Source organism: Boleophthalmus pectinirostris, unplaced genomic scaffold (genome assembly GCF_026225935.1).
Source record: "Boleophthalmus pectinirostris isolate CB_2022bp ecotype Guang Dong unplaced genomic scaffold, ASM2622593v1 HiC_scaffold_22, whole genome shotgun sequence".
Classification (NCBI taxonomy): Eukaryota; Metazoa; Chordata; class Actinopteri; order Gobiiformes; family Gobiidae; genus Boleophthalmus; species Boleophthalmus pectinirostris.
The window spans coordinates 25181357-25203296 of NW_026571190.1; the positions used below are offsets into that span (position 1 = coordinate 25181357).

The following is a 21940-nucleotide window of genomic DNA, read 5'->3' on the forward strand; positions in this document are numbered from 1 at the left end:
GCAGTGCTCCCTTCACATTAAAGAGGCCATTACTAGACATTGATTGCAGTTAACACGGACGCCAGGCTGCATTAATCGTCCCATCTTTCTACTCCAATGGCCCCAACCTCTGAGCGCTTCTCCATTTAGCAAGATCCAGGGAAGTCCGAAGATTTCCGTCTCAGTGTATATCACGTCAGTGTGGCAAAATTTTAAAATGGCAGTGAATAAAGAAACCAATAGGCAAGTTGGTATGACGCAAGATTTGATTACAGTGCACTTTTGGCATTGTATACAAAAGAACACAATAGCATGCAGTGAGTGGGCTAAAGTTAAAAGCATTATCTAGTTTATGCAACAGTATTTTTTACTGTCTTTACATGCAAATTAGAATTCGCTTTTTAAAGAATATGATATGATTAGTTTATATGGACATTTTAAAGGGCCCACATCACACTATTTTTTGTTCTCTGATATAATGTTTCCTCATAAAAAACATATCTGGAGTGTTTTGTTTCATTCCCACATGTTTAACACACAAAAAACCCTGCAGATTTCTTTTTTCTCCAGCGAATCAGAATACACTACGGTTTGCAAGAACCCCAGAAACTGTAGACCGCGCACCAGCCAATCAATGAAGAGCTGAACCAACCCGAGTTGCGATAGCAGACTGCATATGCTATCCTCCTTTGGACTTCCTTTGTCAAATACTAATTTCGCATTTTTTATTGCACCTTTAATTCATAACTTCATCTCGCAGAAACGACAATGATCTCTAACAGACATGTTCACTCTCTGCTTTGTTTGCTGTTGTGCCAGCAATTATTTGAACACACACTGATAATTCCAGTGCATTACATATGTCATGACCAAATAGCAGCGATTGGTTAAATAAAAAAAGGACCCGCCTACAGTCGAGAGAACAAATCCTACTGCTGCAAGGTCAGACAGTTTCCACGAAGTGAAACCGGCTGATGAATCAGGCTAATCATCTGCTTGTCTCAGTGGAGATGTTATTGCTTTGGTTCCAGGATATGACATTAAACACATCTATCTAGCGTTTATTCAGTACAAGTGTGCTCAAAAATACAATAATTTTCTCTGTGAATAGGGTTGCCTCTCCACAATGTAGCCTATAGGTGTCTCCCTTGAGATAGACAGGTTTGATCTCTATCGTGGAACATTATAGATAAAGCAATAACATCTACATGAAGACAAGCAGGTGATGGACCCTCCACCAGAAAAGTTGTGCAATGCACCTTTAATAAAAGAAACATAAAAAGTGTGTCATTGGGTTCTGCTTGCACCTTTACAGTACATCATCACAACAAGGACACAAGAAGGGAAGTCTGGGGTTCTCTGAGTGTATCACGACACTGGGGCCGAGTCAAATTTAAAAATGGCATGAAATGGAAGAAAGAAACCATTAGCTAGACAAGAGAAATTGGTGACTCTGTGTGATGTGGGCAAAGGAGCGAGCTGTTTAATAAAAAGCCTCAGCAGCAAGGTCACACTGGAGTCGCCTGTTTGCAGCAGCCATTTTACCATAATAGGCAGCAATTTTCACAAGCGCCCATGTACGAGAGCAAACTGAAGGAAGATAGGAGTCAAGTCTGTTATATAGAGATGAAGCGCTGATATGTGCTGTGAAGGGGAAGCAACAGTTGAAGCCACAGTAACAATACTATAGATTTATCCTGCAATTCAGCTACTTTGACCGAAACCAGTGAGGCAGAACTTCATGACTATCAGCTAGGAGTGTCACGATAACAGATTTTGAAGCACAATATATCACTACAGAGAAATATCACGATAAAACCGCTTTATGCTTCTGACACAAAGCAGCATAACTCCAGTAAATGTATTTTTAGACAGGGTATCATTATACGGCATGAGCTGCAACAAATAAATAGCAGAATGAAGCCTTAATCATTGTTTATTCTACCCTCTAAAGCTCAAATCTTTCCTTATTATATAAACTGTCCAAACCATTGCAAAGAATTTGTGCACACAATAAATACTGATACTCAATATATATTGTTCCAGCTTACATATATTGAAGTCGATAAAGTAATTATCATGACAGATTTACTATCAATCTATTATTGGCCACATTCTGCATTATGGCTACCCAACTGCAACTAGAGTAAGACTGTAAATAAAACTTTTGCAAATGTAACATGTTCTTCCTTGTCCACATTTTAAGTTAATCTGGCATTTACAGTCTTTTCGAAAGTCTAAAATCAGCTGGTTTAATTATGACCAGGGAGGACTTATTTTGAAGTTCGACACTAAGAAGCATATCATTAGTCTTTTAATTGCCATTGGTTTGTTTATTTGGCTGTAATACTCATATTCGTTGGCCGAGGACAGAACAGATGAAGAACAAGTGTGTGTATATATGCTACAGACCTGTTGATTGCAGAGCTGAGTTCGTGGAGACGGCGTGCGTCGCTGTTGGAGCTGTTGTCCAGTTTGGACAGAGTGTCCATTCTCTTCAGAATCACCTCCAACATGTCACTGATCTTCCTGAGCACTCCTCGAGACTCCACTCCTCCCAGCACTGCGCAATAAAACAAAACAAGCTAAGTATAGGCTCACAGATTTGTGTTACAGTACATTTTTAACCTCATATACTAGCATAGAAGAACACAACGCAGCAAGCAGTGAAATGTCAAAGGCATTGCTAAGTTTATACAACAGTATTTTTAATGTCTTTACATGCACAATGGAATTCACGTTTTAAAGATTATTTTGTTTTTGTCTGCTAAAGATAGAACTTATGACACCTGTGGACCATTATTTTATATGATGGACATTTTAAATGGCCCACATTACGCTATTTTCTGATCTCTGTTATAATGTTGTTTCCTCATCAAAAACTGCTCCACTGTGTTTTTAAACTCCATACACCTTCACTAAAATAATTTAAAACAGTCCTAGAATTGTCAATCTCTACTGAACAAAAGGTAGCTGTTAACCTGAAAATAACCACTGAATGACATCACATGGTAGAACAGAGCATTTTGAGCTTCGGAGATGTAGACGGACTAATTATTCAGGGTAACTAAACATGTATGAACAAAACGCAACTCCAGGTATGTTTTTGATGTGGTAACAGCATTCTAACATGGGTAAAATCCCACAATAGTAAATTTTGCACAATATCAGACCTTTAAAACACAATATTGTTCTAAAAAGACTTAATACAATAAAAATATCCGTTGACCTCCAATTGAAATGTGTTGCTTTGAGTTCTGTCAGCACCTTTACAGTACACCACAATAAACATCATCACAACAATTTGCCGCACTGCTGGACCATATTACCGGACAATACTGCTGGGCCCTCCAATGGATAGCTGCTGTTTATGGAGGGAACAGTGGATTTGGTTTTATTTCTGTCAAAATGGCTAAACTACACTGCTGAATCTGAAATAAAATTACAAAGGAATAAGTAAAGAAAAGTAATTACAGAGCAGGTGGTCTGTATAGGAGGTAGTGACAACTGGATTTTCAGAGAAATAGTGCCTCAAATGCAGGACAATAAAGATTACACAAACATGCACGAATCACTCAAAATCAGGGTCCAAACTTTTTGCATCAAGGGCCACATTTCAAAACACAGTCAAAGCAGAGGGCCACAGACTGGTGGTCAATACACGGAATAATTTAAATGTGTGCATTTAAACCAGGTTAGACTGAGCCACCATACTTTTATTTATGCTTAGATCTTCAATAGGATACACTCAATATTTGATGCTACCTTTATCATGGTAGATTTAGAAAAAACCTGTAGAAAAAAGTGCTGCTTAAGGAAATATGGGCTCATTCATCAGGCCGCATTTAGTCCCCAGACCATAGTTTGGACATGACTGCTCTAAATACAACTTTGAGTGACTTGAGATAACTATGAGGAGGAATCATTTTATAATTTGGTTAAAGGCTCTTCTGTACATGTCTTCTTAAAAGTCTATAGTCACAGTAGTGGTCTAACCCATATGAGTGCTAAATATCATCACAACCTTCACAGATATATTTCATTATAAAGGCTTAGGTCGGTAATGTGCTTTTGCAAATCTTTGAATATCAAATAACGGCTTTGCCCCTCAGGTGCAAAGTCCAACAGTTTAATTGCCTCCATCTTTCTCCTGTATCAGATGCTTGATCTCCAATTTCCTGAGCAAACACCTCACTACCACTCAGCTCTCATCTGTCATACCAGGGCATCTGTGCAGTCTAGACAATGGGAGGCCAATACTGGAATATGAATGCTTTTTGTTTGGCTTTCTTTTTGATGTTTGTTGTTTAGAGAACAATTGTAGCAAAACACAAATAGTTAGAAAGAAAACTACCAACAAAAAACTATTTTATGAAAGATAAATAAATAACTGTGAGAATACAGGTCAGGACCCTCATTTAAACTGGTCAGGGGAAAACCTATTGATCTATTCAAATCAACCAACACATTTGGTCGAATTTTATAATAATGAATAAGCCTGTGTTATCAGTATCAAACATTTAATTTTCTTATAAATATATTTACGGTTGTATCAGCATTATTTGGCAGGTATGAAATGCCAAATAATGCATTGTTTATAGCGCTCTAAGTAATTATAATAATTAGCTCTAAATAAATTAATAATAATCTGGTTTACATAATAAGACATTATAATGTTTACAGAGGACATTATGTCAAATAACTGCAGTCTTTGCTATTTAATTGCAACCTTTAAAATAATGATTTAGACCTGATTGTGTTATAACCTGCCACCCTAATGCCCATGCTTTTCTAAAACGTGATTTGTTTCCCTTAATTGAGTCAAGCATGATGCATTAGCGTCATTGATGAGACTAAGGTCACTGTCCATTCTCGATCCTCATCAGAGCTGCTCCAGGCCCTCAGTGATCACACAAACACCTGGATTATTACATTTGGCCACTCTGTCAAAGCTTAAGGCTGCAGCCTGACAGCCAATTACAGCCAATGGGCCCTGCTCCTCACAGCCCTGTACAAGGTCGCTGTACAGTCATCTCCAGCTCCACTCTTCTTCACATGTACTGCCCCACAGTTTTTGTCACATTTACATGCACTGCCCCACAGTCATCTTCACATGTACCGCCCCACAGTCTTCTTCTCATTTGCTGCCCCAGAAACAGATGAGACTGTTCAAGACTCACAATGTCATGTCCTTTTATTGGCTGAGGCTATAATGATACTCTGATGACATCTCAAGAACTTTCTTGCTCCTTTTTCAAGCTATGGAGGTGCCATGGATGTGGTCTAACTGAAGATGTTTTAAAATGCTTGGAGAGGTCTTTTGTCACACTAAAACATAGAAATGTAAGGGTCTCTAATCAAATATGTGTCAATACACCACTACTGGTTTTACACACAATAATGCATAAAAAATTAAATATACATGTATAAAAGCATAATAAAAACAGTAACAATTGTCTAGTAAGTCTGTATTTCTATTGCTTTTAATAAAAGCACATTCAACAACAATGTTCATTATGGCAGCGACGGAATCAAACGGGAATTTTTAAAAGGCCTAAAGGTAAAGGAAAATGCTAATGAACAGATCACACTCGTCCCCATGGTTTAGTGTTACATAAGATTCCGGGTCAGAGGCTAACTGTGCTATTTGTCTGTTAGCTCAGTCAAATCCCACTGTCACGCAGCTCCCATAAAGCTTAACCTTCATGCAACAAAACAGCAGCTACAGACTGGAGAGATTTTATATTTGTAATAGTACTCTAGTTTGTCGACTTTAGCTCCAATCAAAAAAAGAATAGTGAAGAATCAACACAGCAAATGCAGCTATATGATTTAGATTTGAAAAAAAGTATAATATTACATGTATTTAAATGGCTGAGCTATTGGTTCTAAGTAATCAAAACAAACATTCTGAAGAAATATCCCAAAGAAGAATATTATAGTAATAGGTCTTGCAGAGAAAATGTAATCTTAAAGAGGGCGTATTTTACCTCTGTGGGGTATTAACTGCTAACACATAACATATTTAGATCACCAGGTTACCTTTCAATGTTTTGGAAATGATTAATATGTTTTATAACACTTCTCTTCAGAGTGCTACCACATTACAATCAGGGCACATCCTGCTACTGAAAGTACTGCACATTGTATCAGGTTTGTTAAGATGTTTGTAGTATTTATGGAGAATTGTCGTGAGAGAGCATGGAGGACGTGGACTTATGGACTGAGCAATGCATAGAACCTTACAGCTAACTATAAGGAGGGTTTGAAAAGGGTTTGGGAGAGATCGCTAAAATATTTAAACATGCAGGGATGACATCTAAAACTTCTTCAGACATGTTTTTGTTGAGGGAGCAGTGTTGTAAACTGATAAAAAGCTAACAAAAAATATATTTTGCATAATACTCCCTGTAAACCAAGTTCATTTTGAACAAAAAGTCCAAACCAAGCTTCCACCATGCATCAGAAAAATCCACACTTAAGATTCAGTGAGCGTAAAAGTGGCTGCTAATAAAACTGGAATTGCTAGTTTTCTCTTCATGCTGGGTTTGGCCTCCCCTGGTATGGCCTGTAAAATTTACCTTGGAAACATAAACACAAATGCCGTCTATAACCCTTGAATGAGCAAATCTTAGCCTTGAACCCCTCTTAGAGCTCACATTGAATTACATTATATAGACTTGCATCTGTCCCTAAAGGGATGCCAAATCCCCCACAACCGAAGTGAATATTTACCGGCATGGGCCCTGAATATCTCTTGAGGACCGAACTGTGCGAAGCGTGAAGAGAATTCTTGTTAGAGACTAAATTCTCAGCTGAAAACTGGGAGCAGGAATGTTAGATTCGGGTCTTGTGTGTTACAGGGGGAGAAAACACACAAGCTGCACCATATCTGTATTTTGATTTATTCAAGTAGCATGAAGTGATTAAATGGACCATATTATGCTATTTTCTGATCTATGTTATTTAGATGTTTGCTCATTAAAACACATTTGGAGTGGTGCTTTCTTTAGTTGCAGCTCTGGAATTTCCCATCTCTACTGAACTAAAAGTTAAAGGTAGCTTGAAAACAACTGATCATGACATCATAAAGTGGAAAAAAGCATTTTGAGCTTGAGAGATGTGGATAGACTAATAAAAAAGAATTAACCAAACATGTGTGAATGAAACAAAACACAACTCCAGGTATGTTTTTGACAACATTCTAACAAGGCTAAAACTTCACATTGGTCAATTTGGTGTAATATAGAACCTTTAATTTACATTCAAAGTTGTTTAGCAATACAAAATGAAATTAAATACTGAATAATTCATATTTTTTGGTATAGGAGCAATTCAAATGTCTTTTTTTTTCTTTTTATCTAACAAAGAAAAAACTGACTTTGGCTCGATTTATTCAGATTTGCTAAAATTTAAATGAGCTCATATTTTAGTGGTGACTAATGTGCCTATTAAAATTTGATAATACAAAAAAACTTAAGAAGCACTGCGATAAACTACTGAAGTCATTTTGCAGTATTCATTACTGGCCCGAGTCACACCAGTGGCACTGCAAAATCCATCAATATTACACATACAGCCCCTTTAAAACATACTTATGAACTTGTCACGGTGGGGCTCTGTGCTCTACTCCGAGCTAATCGAAATGGCAGAGGGTCTCACAATACAAAACCGCTGTGACTGTGAGCATCAAATCCTTTCATGGCTCCTTCAAATAGACACTTTTCATCTGAGTCGGGAACAGTGCTGGTCTGTGTCAACTGCACCATCAAAAATGACTTCCCCCTCTCTACACAGCCTCCACGCAGCAGGGTGCAGTGCTACAGGAGAGACAGTGTGCTCGAATACACATCATACATGAGGACCGTGCACGTGAGCCCCTGTTCTGTAGATAAACACAGCTCTGAAGGCATTAAGGCACTGAGGTGAATGGGATCAGTAGTGTGTAATTGTTGCCTGAGGTAGTGCAGAGGTGTGAGCCATAGAGGGACCCAAAAAAATGTGTTACTGTACTTATTAGTAGTAATAAAGTCTTTGTAATACTATGAATGTGAAACACACACACAATATAACAGTAGTTAGTAGGTAAAAATCATATTCCAGATACTAATCAATACTAAAACAAGAATCTACTGGATACTACTGTGAAAAGGTATTAGAGATGCACTAATCTAGCTTTTTCAGTGCTGGTACAGATTCCGATGCTATAGCTTTAAGTATCTCCTGATACCTGATATTAGGGGTGGGCGATATCTCAATATTTTAAATATATCGAGATATTTTTTACATATTTTTGACATATCATATATATAGATATATAGATATAATGCTTATATTCAATTCACCGATTCGCTTGTTTGCCTTCTCTGTGTGCGCCCCTGCCTCCCTGATTCTGCTTGCTTGTGTCTCATTCACTCCTCACTACCGCCATGAATGCCGAAAGTTGGTGCCAGTAAAAAGCTTCTAGCACCACGAAACTTTTCCACACAGCACATCTTCTGTCATTAAGCTAATATTTAACATTATGATAAGTTAAACATTATTAGTCACATTTAGAAACACAATTTAGCAGGACAGGGATATCAACTGATACCAGAGATGGAAAACAGCATTTAATCCCATAAAACAAAAATAAAAGACAGAATTGACCCAAATATATTATGGAGCAGTTATTTATCTCTCAAGTAACTACAGAACTGCTTTGTATAAGTAAAACTTCAATCATTCTGAGCCTTTCTGGCCCAACTATGACCAGTAAATAGTGGCAGTGTAACGGTAAACAAAAATCAAGGCTTGGTACGTACCTCAGTTTTGAGGTCACAGTTCGGTTCATTTTTGGCACAGTATGGGAACAAAATGCAAACCTATTTGTTTACTGTTTATTTGTGTGTTTATTAACCTGTTCCCACCCAACTATTAGTTTTAACATTATACAAACGGGAAATAAAAGAAATGCTGCTTGGTAGTACTAATAAACTGAGACCTTCGTAGGAGACACAGACTCTCGAGAGCTCTGAGCGCTTTTTGTTGGAAATCTGTTGTTGGACCAAGGTTTAACTTTAGAAGCAACTATGTCATCTTGGGACGCTTATGAGACCTCTGATGCTGCAGGTAGATACACAAAAAACACACAGGACTCACTCAAGACACATCTCAAAAACAACTGATTCTAGTGACTCTCAGGGCTTGTTTACATGAGAACTCTTGTGAGTAAAAATCACAAAATATTTTATTGGAAGTGCCTTTCGTTTTGGAGCTTAAAAATGCAAAAATCTGAAACCACCCTCCAGAGTGGAAAGTTTAATTCGCTCCTTTGTAGCATTTCCATCTACACTGCCAAGATGCAAAACTCTGGTCAGATCTGCTTATGTCATATACGCGTTTACGTCACATACATCACCACCTAACGTCACCACCTAGTGCCTGGCATGCATACCACACACTTTTGTGTCACCGTATGCAGTCAGATTTCCTTCCAAAAACGTGAAGATGTGACATAACTTTTGCATCTTCTGTTCAGACTGTCATCATATATAAATGTGGCCCAAACCACTTTTTTTGTGGAACTATTTAGGTTTTAATGTAAGAAACAATCACCCGCTTCTGCACACATACATTTAACATGTTATGAAAGTCAGTTTGACATGAAAACCAAGTTAGTTGAGTGGAAACCCAGAGTAGACACTAACTCACATTTTATTTTCTCTTGACTCACTCTGAAACAGTGATTGTAGTATTAGTAGTAATTGTTGTAGCAGCAGTAGTTATTTTAAAGGTGACAGTGGTATTTTGCAACTACACAGAAACAAAGCAATACCAATAAAAAAATCCTGTATAACTGTCCAGTGCATTTGACCCTGATGAAGTCTTGTCTTGTCTTTCTTCTCTAGCACCTCAGCACAGTTCATAGGTCACCACTGGTCACACCCTGCAGGGCCTGAACCGCTCTTACTCTGTCCTGTAGTGGCTTGGTGAGCGCTGCTTTGGCCACGTAGCCAAGTTCCACGCCGTGGACCATGACCAGATTGTAGCTGTTAAGCTCCTCAAAGATCAACAGTTTAAGGACATGGAGCACGAGGTGAGTCATGTTTGTCATATCAAACTGGCAGGTCAGAGTCACACATGCGTTTGTCCTGATTCAAATACATTTTTTGCAAGGATTTTATTTTGTTGTATTTTGTTTATTTTATTTTGGCAGAGGTGGTAGAGTAGCCAAAAACAAATTGAATTTAAAGGACAAAACAGAACATGACCTAGACCTAGTAATATGTATTGTGTTGTTAAATGCACTTTTTAACCAGTATTATTTCATGCATTTGACTTCACAGTTTTAATCCAAATGCATGTCTTCTTAAGTATCCATGCTGGAGGAGCTCAATATCCTCGACCCCATGCGCACAAACATTGTGTGCTTTCTAGAGCGGTTCGAGGTCATGGGCCTTCGAAATGCTCGAAGCAGACCAGTATTCTTTCATGTTAAACAGGAATTGGGTACTGCTCCAGCTCAGTGAGATCCGGCCTATAGCCCACCAGGTACTAAAGAATTTACTGCAAATATTATGTTGCAATACGAAGGCCCTGCATTTAAGATTTATGGTTTCAAACAGATCTAGTTCATATGAAACTGTTAGTGTCACTTCCTCACTTTTTAGAGCATTTCTTATATCCCAATTAACAACTATTTTAAGTTCAACCCCATTTTTCACAGTACAGTTTTGACTTTTGGTCTATTCTTTTTTCCCCTCTTGTGCCTTTGCAGTTGTTGGTGGCGCTAGACATGCTGAAAGGGCTTGGTATCCTACACACTGATTAGTAAGTTATAATGCCTTTATAAACCTATCGGTGCAGGCCAGGTCACTCTATGTGCCAAAACTACTTGTTTAAGGTACCTGATTTTGTAATTCAGTGTCTAGTTGTTATCACCACATTTTTGATGTTTTCTCAAGATGGCGTCCACTGGTGCTCTTCTTCTTGCACGTCCCTCACACGAGTCCAGTCCGGAAAGATGTCCAAAGTTTTTTTTAGCTCTTCTAAATAACAAATGTTCAAATCTCAAGCCGAGAACATGACAACAGTCTTTGTAGCAAGCTGATTTAACTTCACTACTAATGGGACCACCCGCTTGGCCAAAATACTGAAGCTAACGACTGGAACTTTCTTCTTATACTTAGCTGCAGGTCCGTCTTTGGGCTGAAAAAATCATCCATGAACTCTCAAAATATGTGTAAAACAAATCTCCATCTCCAACTATTTGGCTAACAGTCCAGAGGCTTGTTTTATAACATCAAACACTTCAGACACATCTTTCTTTCTTTTTCTCTAGCTGTAAAGCTAACACTTAGCATACACTCACTTCTGGTTCAACATGTGTAAAGTTAATACAAATGGAGACCCTGCATGTGACGCCATGGCCTTGCCCTGATCTACTTCCAGCGAGCCAAACCGCCAGTAGACACCCATTGTAAAGTTAGCAAATTTTTGAGTTGTTCCTTTAATTTTCACATTAAGACACATGCCGGAAAAGTGTTGCGCACAGAGCTGTAATCAGCAGAGAGATAAAGACACAGGGGTTCAGTTATATCGGATCCCGGTTGAAGCTGACAAACGAGACAAGTGGATCTGCCATCAGTGTATGAAATACCTGTCAATATTCAGGGGTCCCCATCTCATTGTTGAGAAATACAGACTCAAATGTGAAAAAAGAAAAAAGACAAACTGAAATAGGCTCTATTCAATTGATTCAACTTAGAAAATGAATTGTATTTAGCCTCATGTGAGAAATGGTACAGTCCAACTAGTGCTCCTGTGTCTTTAGCGCTGTTGGCTGCTGCTGTTACCCAAACTCAGTGCTTCTGCTCTGGGCTGATGTGCGGTGAGTTTGTACAAACATCGGGCTGACCCTGTCCGGACCCTGTCCGGCTCCGTATGGGATGATGTCTGGACTTTTTTATTTATTTATTTATTTATTGAGGCTTTTTAGGGGGTGTGATAGGTTAATCCTTACAAATTTTATATTATCCAATCAAATAAGTGGTTTGGCGCATGTATCAGAAAAAGGAACATATAGTATACTGTGTGGTCCATAAGTCCATAAGTTACAAGTCAACAAAAGCCAACACCTTACACAAGATTATTATTATTATTATGTGCACATGGAAACTACCACTATAATTGTAATTATCTGTGATGCAAAATGGGAAACAGGACAATGTGATTAGCTAATTTTATCTCTATGTTCAAGTTTATCTCAATGTATTTAAATTAATTAACATATTGTTGTCTGTACAAAGACAGTATAAAGAAATGGACTAAGGGAGTGTGACAATACCCGTAGCATCCAGTCAAATGAGGCTCATGATGCTTATAGGTTATAGGATGAATTTGGTGCATAAAAATACACACAATAACACAATTACTGACATTTTACATTTGAAACATTTTAACGTAACTATCAAAAACATAAACAGTAAAATCATACAATTCCGACACCTAAAAATGTGTGGTACAGCATCGAATCCAAAAGCAAAACATAGCCACCTCCACATAGACACATTGTGCATCTTAATCATAACCCCCATTCACTATAATCCCTATGGCAGCTGTAATGGAGTGCAATACATGTAAAAATATGGGAGACGCTCCGAACACACCTAATATGTAATTGACTAACAAATAAGACACCCACTGCTGCCATCCCACACACACATATGCAAGTACTTGTAATATATTACAAGGAGCACAACAGGTTGGTGTTTTGATTGGCTTAAGGGTTGTTTGCATATTCATGAGAGAGAAAACTATTTGTGGTGTGATGAATACTGACAGGAGAGGCTGCTGGATAGGAGTTGACACAGCTAAATTAACTGGGGACCCGTGTCATATGGCCCCAAGAGCATACACAAGCACACAGTCAAAGAGGAGGGCTGGATTATATTAAGAGAGCATTTGATAAAAGCTATAAATACGACGCTTCTTGTGTAGAGGGTGCCGACTTGAGCTAAAAGCAAAGACTAGAAGTAATCTGGTAAAGATGTAAAAATAAATGGTAAATGTGCCCACGCTCAGAACAGGGACCCTCATACTTTGGTGGTCCATCATCTGCTTGTTTCTATGGATATGTCATTACTCTGCCTAGAATGTTCCACAGTATGCCATTAATCAGTTTTACTTTACATTTCAATTACAGGTGGTTTTATAGTTTAGAAATACTTAGAAAAACAGGCATAGTGTGAGCAGGGCTGCTTCTACACAGATGTGACCTGTAACTGTCTGTTTGGTTAGCCTGATTCATCAGCCAATTTCACTCCGTGGAAACGGCCTGACCTTGCAGCATTAGGATTCGCTCAACAGTAGGCGGATACCTTTTTAATTTAACCAATTGTTGCTATTTGGTTGTGACTTATGTAATGTGCCAAATCCCATAGAAAGAAGGGCAATAACGTCTTTCTCCTTGATAAAATTCACCACACATTCTCTTTGTTCCGGCTTTAAATCCTCGATCTCAGGAATCACTGCCAAAACAGAATGTATGGTTTTGTCTACATCCATCTCGACCGCTTTGTTTACTGTTGTGCTGTACCACAAAAGGGACCCAGACAGGCGCTTGAGTTTAACGTCATGGCTTCACAGCAGCGTGATCTACAACTTCCGGGGTTCTTGCAAACCGTCTAGTGCAGAGGTGTCAAACTCATTTTGGTCCAGGGGCCATATCCAACCTACTTTGATTCCAAAGGGGCCATATCAGAAAACTCATGGCATATATACTCCAAAAATAGCAATAAGTTCAAATATTTGTGCAGAGAAATGCAAATCTATCTTTTTTTAAAAAGAAATCTTTTTTAATTGATGAACTCTTTCTTTTATAAAATATTATAATATTATGAACAACCTGAAACTTTAAGAAAAATGAAAAAACACTCGGCGTCCACTTTTTTCATTTTTGTCATTTTGTTGATGAAGGTGTCACAGTCAATAGTGAAATCGATCGTCCTTTAGTAGCATTTGGAAAGAGGCAAGTCTTCATTTGTGCTGCTCTGGTGGGAGGCGTCCACGCACAGAGGCACTGGAGACGCTGCTATGCTAAGCGGCACAGAAAATTACCAATATTATAATAGAAAATATAATTAAAATATTTTAGTAGAAAATCAGCCGAGGGCCAGATTAAAGGTCTTGGAGGGCTGGATCCGGCCCCTGGGCCGTATGTTTGACACCCCTGGTCTAGTGTATTCCAATTCCTGACCTAGTTGCTGGAGAGAAATGAAACTGAGCAGAGGCACTAGGTGGAGCCAGCCTGGCTACTGTTTGGTTTGCCCCTTTCTTGAATGGGAATCCAATCCATTTAAGAGAACTTGAGAAAAGTTTCACTGCTAAAATATGATATAGGTTAATTTGTGTAAAATGTTCAGTGTTTATGTGCACCAGCAACTCAACAATGCATTGATTCTCTGGAAGAGTTTATAACAGCTTTGTAGTCCGTACAAAACTTATTTGCTTATTTACAGCCCCATGCAAAATAACATCACCTGAATGGCAATAGTTTCAAGTTTTATGTGTGCTCTCCCTCGCTCATGTGTGTTGCTGCTGTAGGTGTGGAGCCTCCTGCTTTCTGATTGGGCTGAACACACTTACATCCTATCTCATCATCACCTGCTGCAGTATTTAAGCCTGGGCTGTTCTCCACTCCTCTGCCAGAGCATTAGTCTGCCAGAGCATTAGTCTACCAGAGCGTGTCTACCACAGTGAGAAGACTTTTCAGGCCCTTATGCCTTTCACTTCAGAACTTGTTTTCAAGTTTTTGCTTACCTTGACTTTTTCTGCAAACCCTCAGATCTGCGCTCCTGTCTGACACCAAACCAGCACCTGTACCTACAAGCTGCAGCTCCAAACTCACAGCCTCTGCCTCCATCTTACCTTTTATAAAGAAATCTTGTTACTTACATGACTTTTGTGTGCTTTTGGGTCCACCTTGTAGATCTAAGCAGTTCCTGCATTTCCTAAAATGTCAGAATGACATTAAACATATCTATGTCCAGGGAGACAAGCAGGTAATGCCACCAGGCCAATAGAGGGCAGATTTGCTTACAGAAATAACACATTTTTTTCCAAGCGATTTTGAGCAATAAATTACTGTAATTGAGTAAATGTACAGTGGATAGGTTTAAGGCCATACTGTGTAACTTTTTAAGCAAAGCACTAGCATCCAAAGAGACAAGGAGGTGACAGACGCCTTACTAGACAAGTTTCATACAGGTTGCAATCATTTCAAGCTGTATGAATTTTACAATTAATGTAAAACTATTTATAACAAAATATATTTAAAAAAGCATGTGACCCATGCTAAAAAAAGGTACTAAAATCACAGCTGATCACAGGATCCTTGTGAGGCTCATTCTGTGCTCTGATTGGATAAACGTCTTGAGAACCAAAACACCAAATTACAACATAAACAACATGGCCATTATGTCCACTTTTTTGTAACTAAGAATAGATCAGCACTACAATTGTTGCAGTTTTCTTTGAACTATCTGGATGCACATTTAGATCACACATATGGTTCCTTAAAGGTACACTGTGTAACTTTTCTGGTGGAGGATTTGCCATCTGCTTGTCTCCATGGAGTTGTTGTTGCTTTCTCTGGAATGCCTTGTTAAACGCCCGCATTAAACGTATCCATCTTGAACTTACTAAATAACATGGGTCATACTGTGAGTGTTCTTGCCTCTTCACCGATCTGACATTTAACTTGGACCTATGGCATTAACCTGCTGTCTAGATCAGTGTAAAGCCATAATGTGTAAAATTGCAGCAACATCTCCATGAAGAGAAGCAAGTGACAGACCCTCGACCAGAAAGGTTACACAGTGCACCTTTACGATTATTTTAGCATTCTTTTCCACTCCCATGAATTCCCATAGCCTCCTCTGAATCCCATCTCCTTCTCTCTGCCCTATACTAGCTGCTCCTCGCCCTAATTCCTTCCCTGCTCTCTTTTTCACCGCCGTAAAGGAAGCAATACAATCAACAGTAAAACTCGGCTCAGATCCCTCAGCGAGCAGACGGAGCAGTGCCTTAATACCCCGTTAGCTCTCCAAACTCGCCCCCTGCCCCCTCTGCAGTTCACACACCCACATTCAATTACTACAAATTACATGCAGTTTAATTATTACGGCGCAGGGGCTGAAATGCTCATTAGCTAAAGAATGGCAAAACGTCGCACCAAGCAGAATCGTTTGAATGTGTGTTTTTTTTCTGTTTCATTGGCTTCCATTGGGAACTTTTAGTGTGTGGTTTAAGCAAATGAAAATGCAGCAAATGGAGCGTGTGGCAAGTGAAATATCGCGCTAGCAATAAAGTAAACACAATGAATACCAATGATCTCGAAGACAATTTAATAAGATGTAAGGGGCATTAAACAAGATGGATGCTATTTATACGCACAGAAGGAAAACGGTAGAATAAAGTAGCAGAAAATGGATGAAACAAAAATCTGCTCGGTCTTTGGTTTTTGTTCGGTGGTTTAAATATTTATTGTCCATTTGATTTGGGCATTTCAAACCATTAGTCCAAGCATGTCAAGCTAAATTGGATTTCAGGAAGGAGACTGGCTATAGTTGAGAGGACATTAAAGAGGGGAGACATGGAGGCAGCCACAGGGCCTATTAACGCTGTGGGTCTGTGTCTGTTCTTTTGTGAGCGCTGCTGTTTCAAAGTGATGGAAGAGGGTACAAAGAGAGACTGAGGCTGGCTTTTGTCTTGTAACACTTCAAATGTGTGATGATTCTTTGTTTTCTTACAAACTTTGTAAAAAAAAAAAAAAAACTGACTTATCGGTCAGTTATTCTATGTCAAAAGTCCTATGTTACACAGAATTGACTCTTGTGAGTTTTTAGCCATGTTATAACGCTGTTACCTCCTCAAAAACATACATGGAGTTGCGTTTTGTTTCATTGTGTAATCCTTAATTATAACATGTCTGTCTACATCTTCAAAGCTCACAATGCTCTGTTCCATCTTGTGATGTTATGTAGTGGTAGTAGCAGTAGTTCATGTTAACAGCTACCTTTTTTCATACATTTTGTGTTGCCAACAATTCCCGAGATCAGGGATTTAAAACCGGAACAAAGAGAATGTTTAGTTAATTTTATAAAGGGGAAAGACATTATTGCCCTTCTTCCTACAGGATTTGGCGCATTACATATGTCAATATCCAGTGTTGGGAAAGTTACTTTTAAAATGTATTCCCTTACAGATTACAGATTACATACCCCAAAATGTAGTTTGTAACAGAATCCATTAAATTACTTAAAGTGAGTGATGTAATCTGAATACTTTTCATTACTTGATTTGCTGTAGAGAAGCAAAGACTAGGAGATCGTAACATAAGATGTTTTGTCTGATAAAAGACAATAAAAAGCCCAGACTTTACTTAAAGATACTAATATATATATATGGGATATAGCCCAAAATGTGAAAACAGGAAAATACCACCGTGTAATCCATTTATTTCAACCAAGTTAACTGTAATCCAATTACCACTCACTGAAACAGTAACTGTAACTGAATACAGTTACTCATAATTTGTACTCTGATTATGTAACTCTGGTACATGTAATCTGTTACTCCCCAACACTGTCAATATCAAAACCAGAAGCAAAAGCGATATGGTTCAAAAAAGAGAAAAGACTGGCTTTGTCAACAGACATATCCCACTGGAAAAACAAACATGGCAGTTTGATGCTCACTTTTTTGGGAAAATCCTTCGCAGTATGCATTGCATGATTACTGGAAGTCCGAAATTCATGATGCATGTATTGCAATGTTTCTTCTCACAGTACTAAATACTAACATTTTATACTGTGATATCCCTAGACCCAACGGACCAAGATAGACAGACAGGTTAATGGATTTCATACGTGCTAAAAAACCTAATTAAAGCAAAAAAGAAACACAAAACAAAGGTATTCAGTCCATGGCAACACGTTTTTGGACCCTCAAAATCAGTAGCAAATTGTAATCTTAGTAAACAACTTCAATAACCACTTTTGTCAACACTATTTCAATCTGGAGTTTAATTGGACAGACCACCTTTGATGCAAAAACATATGCACACAATCATAATTAACATCAGTGAGGGACAATTGAAAATGTGACAATCTTTTAAGTGATTGCTGTTCCCATCACACACAAGAACCATTTCTCAGACTGCATTATTGTCTTCCTGATTACTACACTGGCGCTGGAGTGTTTATCTTTAAATGGAACAATGAGATTTGGGACGACCTTCCTTTTGATTACAGCTAGAAATGAGCACACACAAACATTTACTATACAGTTAAAGGTGGGTAAAGTTTTCATTGCTTATGTAAATAGCATTTGTTGCACACTTCAACACTGGTAGAATTAAAGAAACCCCACGTTATGCTATTTTCTGATCTATGTTATGTTTTTTCCTCATCACAAACATACCTGGAGTTGTGTTTGTTTTACATTCACAGATGTTTAACACAAAAATCCTGCTAATGCGTGTGTGTGTTATTGTCTCACACAGAAAACTACCTTGTGATGTCATGTGGTACAGGAAGTGCTCCACTGTGTTTTTAAATTCCATACACCTTAACTAGAATCATTTGGATAATATCAGACATGGAATTGCCAATCGCTTCTGAAGTAAAGGTAAAAATGGTTAGTCTGATTCATCAGCTGGTTTCACTTCGTAGAAACCATCTGACCTCGCAGCATTAGGATTCCTTCTCTTGACGGTAGGCGGGTACTTTTTTATTTAACCAGTTGCTGCTATTTGGTCATGACGTATGTAATGCGCCAAATCCAAGGAAGAAGGCCAATAACGTCTTTTCCCTTGATAAAATTCAGCAAACATTCTCTTTGTTCTGGCTTTAAATCCTCGATCTTGGGAATTGTTGCCAACACAGAATGTATGGCTTCGTCTACATCCATCTCGACTGCTTTGATTACTGTTGTACTATACCACAAAAGGGACCCAGACAGGCGCAGGAGTTTGACAAGTACAAGACCAATACAGTACAACAACTACAACTTTACATCACAAGGTGGAACAGAGCATTTTGTGCTTTGAAAATGCTGACAGACTGATAAGAAAAGGTTACTCAAACATATGTGAAGGAAATAAAGCACAATTAAAGGTATGTTTTTTGAGTAAGTAACAACATTATAACATGGCACAAGAGTTAATTTTGCATAATATGGCAAACCTTTAAAGGCTGATAACATTTATGTGCCTTCACTTGTTATATAAATTGCACAGTCTGTTAACATCATTTTTCAATACAATAGAGAGTTAGTGTTAGAATGTTTTGTAAATACTGGTATTATAGATTATATACGGTCCCTTTCTAAATAAATGAATGAATAAAAGCTCTGTATGGAAGCCTATAGACCAGACTAACTTCATTATCCCATATAACTAGACCTAAAGCTCCCCTCACAGTCATGGAAGAAATCATCACAATTGTAGCATGGGACAAAGGAATAAAAGAGACGAGCAAGCAGACAGTCTTGCACTGGTTTGAATAACATGGATTCAAATAGCTGTGGCATAGATGGAAATCTTAATGGGGTCAATGTATGTCTCTGAGATTTTTTCTTTAAAGATGGTGAAATACAGACAAATGTTCATGTTTATGGTTGGTCGCTCATCTCCTCGTCTCCATGGAGAGTTTATTGCTTTGCTTAGATGTTCCACTGAAAAAAAAATCTAGCTCCATGGTGACAAGCAGGTCAAATTATGGGTCATATCTGTGGAGAAGCAATTCCACTCACAGTAAGAATTTCAAAGTATTTTTTAGCCATAAAAACATTATTGAATTCAAGTTAAAGGTCATACAGTAAAACATTTCCAGCAAAGCAATAATGTGGAGACAAGCAAATGGTGGACCCCATCCCAGAAAATGACATCATACCTTTTAATTTAATTATAATGATAATAATGATTTGTAGTGTTTTTAAAGGTGAACTGTGTAACTTTTTGGTTCATCACCTGCTTGTTTCTATGGATATGTAATTTCTCTGCCTGGAATGTTCCACAGTATGACATGAAACAGCTCTACTTTACATTTATTCAATTATATGTGGTTTTATAGCTCTAAAATACCTAGAGAAACTGGCATTCTGACTACGAGCGGGGTTGCCTCTCCATAGATCTGAACTGTAACTTGGTCTGGTTTGGTCTCCATGAAGATAGAAGGTTTAATACCATACTGCAAAACATTCCAAACAAAACAGTAACGTCTCCATGAAGAAAAGCTTTTGATGAACACTCAAGCAGAAAAGTTACAAAATGCACCTTTAATACATGTTGAGCATGCTAAAATTGAAGAATTTTGAAAAATGTTTAATCTCAAAACTATAACTTTTTAGGTCTCCATGGTTTGTCTTCCTCTTTTCTTTTCTCACATGGATTAACGATCGAGATATGATTTAGTTCTCTGGCCTATATGTCAATTCTTCTCCCACAATGCACTGCACAGATACACAGTATTGAGCAGACAAAGCATCTGTGCCTTCTCCTGTGCCTGTTTGACACTGGCGGCCCTGACTCCCTATGGCTCTCTTTAGTGGACTGACACTTACTGTACACTGACTTGTAGGTAATGATGTGTCAAATGAGAGTGGACTCAGAATGGACATCTGCCCCAGTCACACTGGTTTGACAAGCTGCAAGCAACATAGTAAGAAAATGTACAGATAGTTGATGATATCTGGGTGTTCGTTTTTTTTTTTTAATTGGTGCATTAGTTGGGGTCTGTCACTACAGTTGACAGACTGTTATTACAGTTGGTTTTATAGCTCAAAAATACCTTAAAAAGACAATTCTGACTGTGAGCAGGGTTGCCTCTCCACAGATCTGACCTGTAACTTGGTCTGGTTTGGCCTCCATGAAGGTAGAAAGGTTTAATAATACCATACTGTGAAACATTCCAGGCAAAGCAATAACAAAGAGACAAGTATTTGTCAAGTTACACAATGCACCTTCACATTTCTGAGCATATTTAGGTAAGGTATATAGGCAGAATAAAATAAATAAATAAATAAAAACATAAATCATCGTCCCATTTTATCTGTTCTATAGAAAACACGACAGAACCCAGATATTTGGGAGTCTTCCAATGAGACAGCTTGAATAACTCTTCAACATGTGCTTAATCGGTGAAAAAGTCAAAGATATAAAAGATTCACAGTGGAGTTGGCAGATCTGAATATGTAGATGTGCCAAGTTTTGACTGTGGGTGTGGAGATGTGTTGTGGCTATAGCACAAATCTTGTTAGCGTGCAGCTCAGTCAAACCTCAGAAAGTATAAACAGCATTTTGGGAGCAGTCAGAAGGTTTCCGCAGATTCAAGTGACTAAACTGTCAGCAGCAGATGGAGTTTTGAAGTATTGTTGTTCTCGGAATTTAGTTTTTCCCACAAAATGAAGAAAAAAAAGAAATATGCCACTTGTTTAATAATTTCATAAATGTGCACCAATGCGAAAGTTGTGACTGAATTTTCAGAATTTTTCAGAATGTCACGCAAAGTTAGGCCTGCCACAATAACACATTCTGAAGCTAGATATTTTGCTATAAAGATATATAACAATAAATTATATTATGGAAACTACTCTATGCCACTGCCACAAAAACAACAATGCCAGTTTAAACCATTTTTAAAGGTGCATTGTGTAACTTTGCTGGTGGAGTGGAATGTTTTCACAGTATGGCATTACCCTTATATTTCTGTATGGTGACAGCAAGTGGCACCACACCAAGCTACATGCCAGATCTGTGGAGAGGCAAGCTCACACACACTACAAATGTATGTTTAAAAATCCATGTTATGCAAGATGGCTACAACTGGAACATTCCAGACAAAACAGACATAACATCTCCATGGAAACAAGCAGGTAGCGGACCCTAAACCAGAAAAGTTACACAGAGCACTTTTAA

At 38.2% G+C, this 21940-nt stretch overlaps 2 protein-coding genes across 2 annotated transcripts in view; one reads left to right on the plus strand and one right to left on the minus strand.

Annotated features, from left to right (window-relative positions):
• Positions 1 to 21940, minus strand: part of LOC110172581 (alpha-1,6-mannosylglycoprotein 6-beta-N-acetylglucosaminyltransferase B-like) — a 157359-nt gene that overhangs the window by 94001 nt on the left and 41418 nt on the right. Inside the window, exon 3 of the mRNA XM_055157733.1 lies at positions 2392 to 2542. Coding sequence (XP_055013708.1) covers positions 2392 to 2542 — 151 coding nt within the window. The remainder of the gene's footprint in view (positions 1 to 2391; positions 2543 to 21940) is intronic.
• LOC129410249 (uncharacterized) overlaps positions 9993 to 21940 on the plus strand; it is a 100324-nt gene continuing 88376 nt past the window's right edge. The window contains exons 1-2 of the mRNA XM_055157741.1: positions 9993 to 10057; positions 10739 to 10791. The gene's annotated coding sequence lies outside the window, so the exon portion shown is untranslated. The remainder of the gene's footprint in view (positions 10058 to 10738; positions 10792 to 21940) is intronic.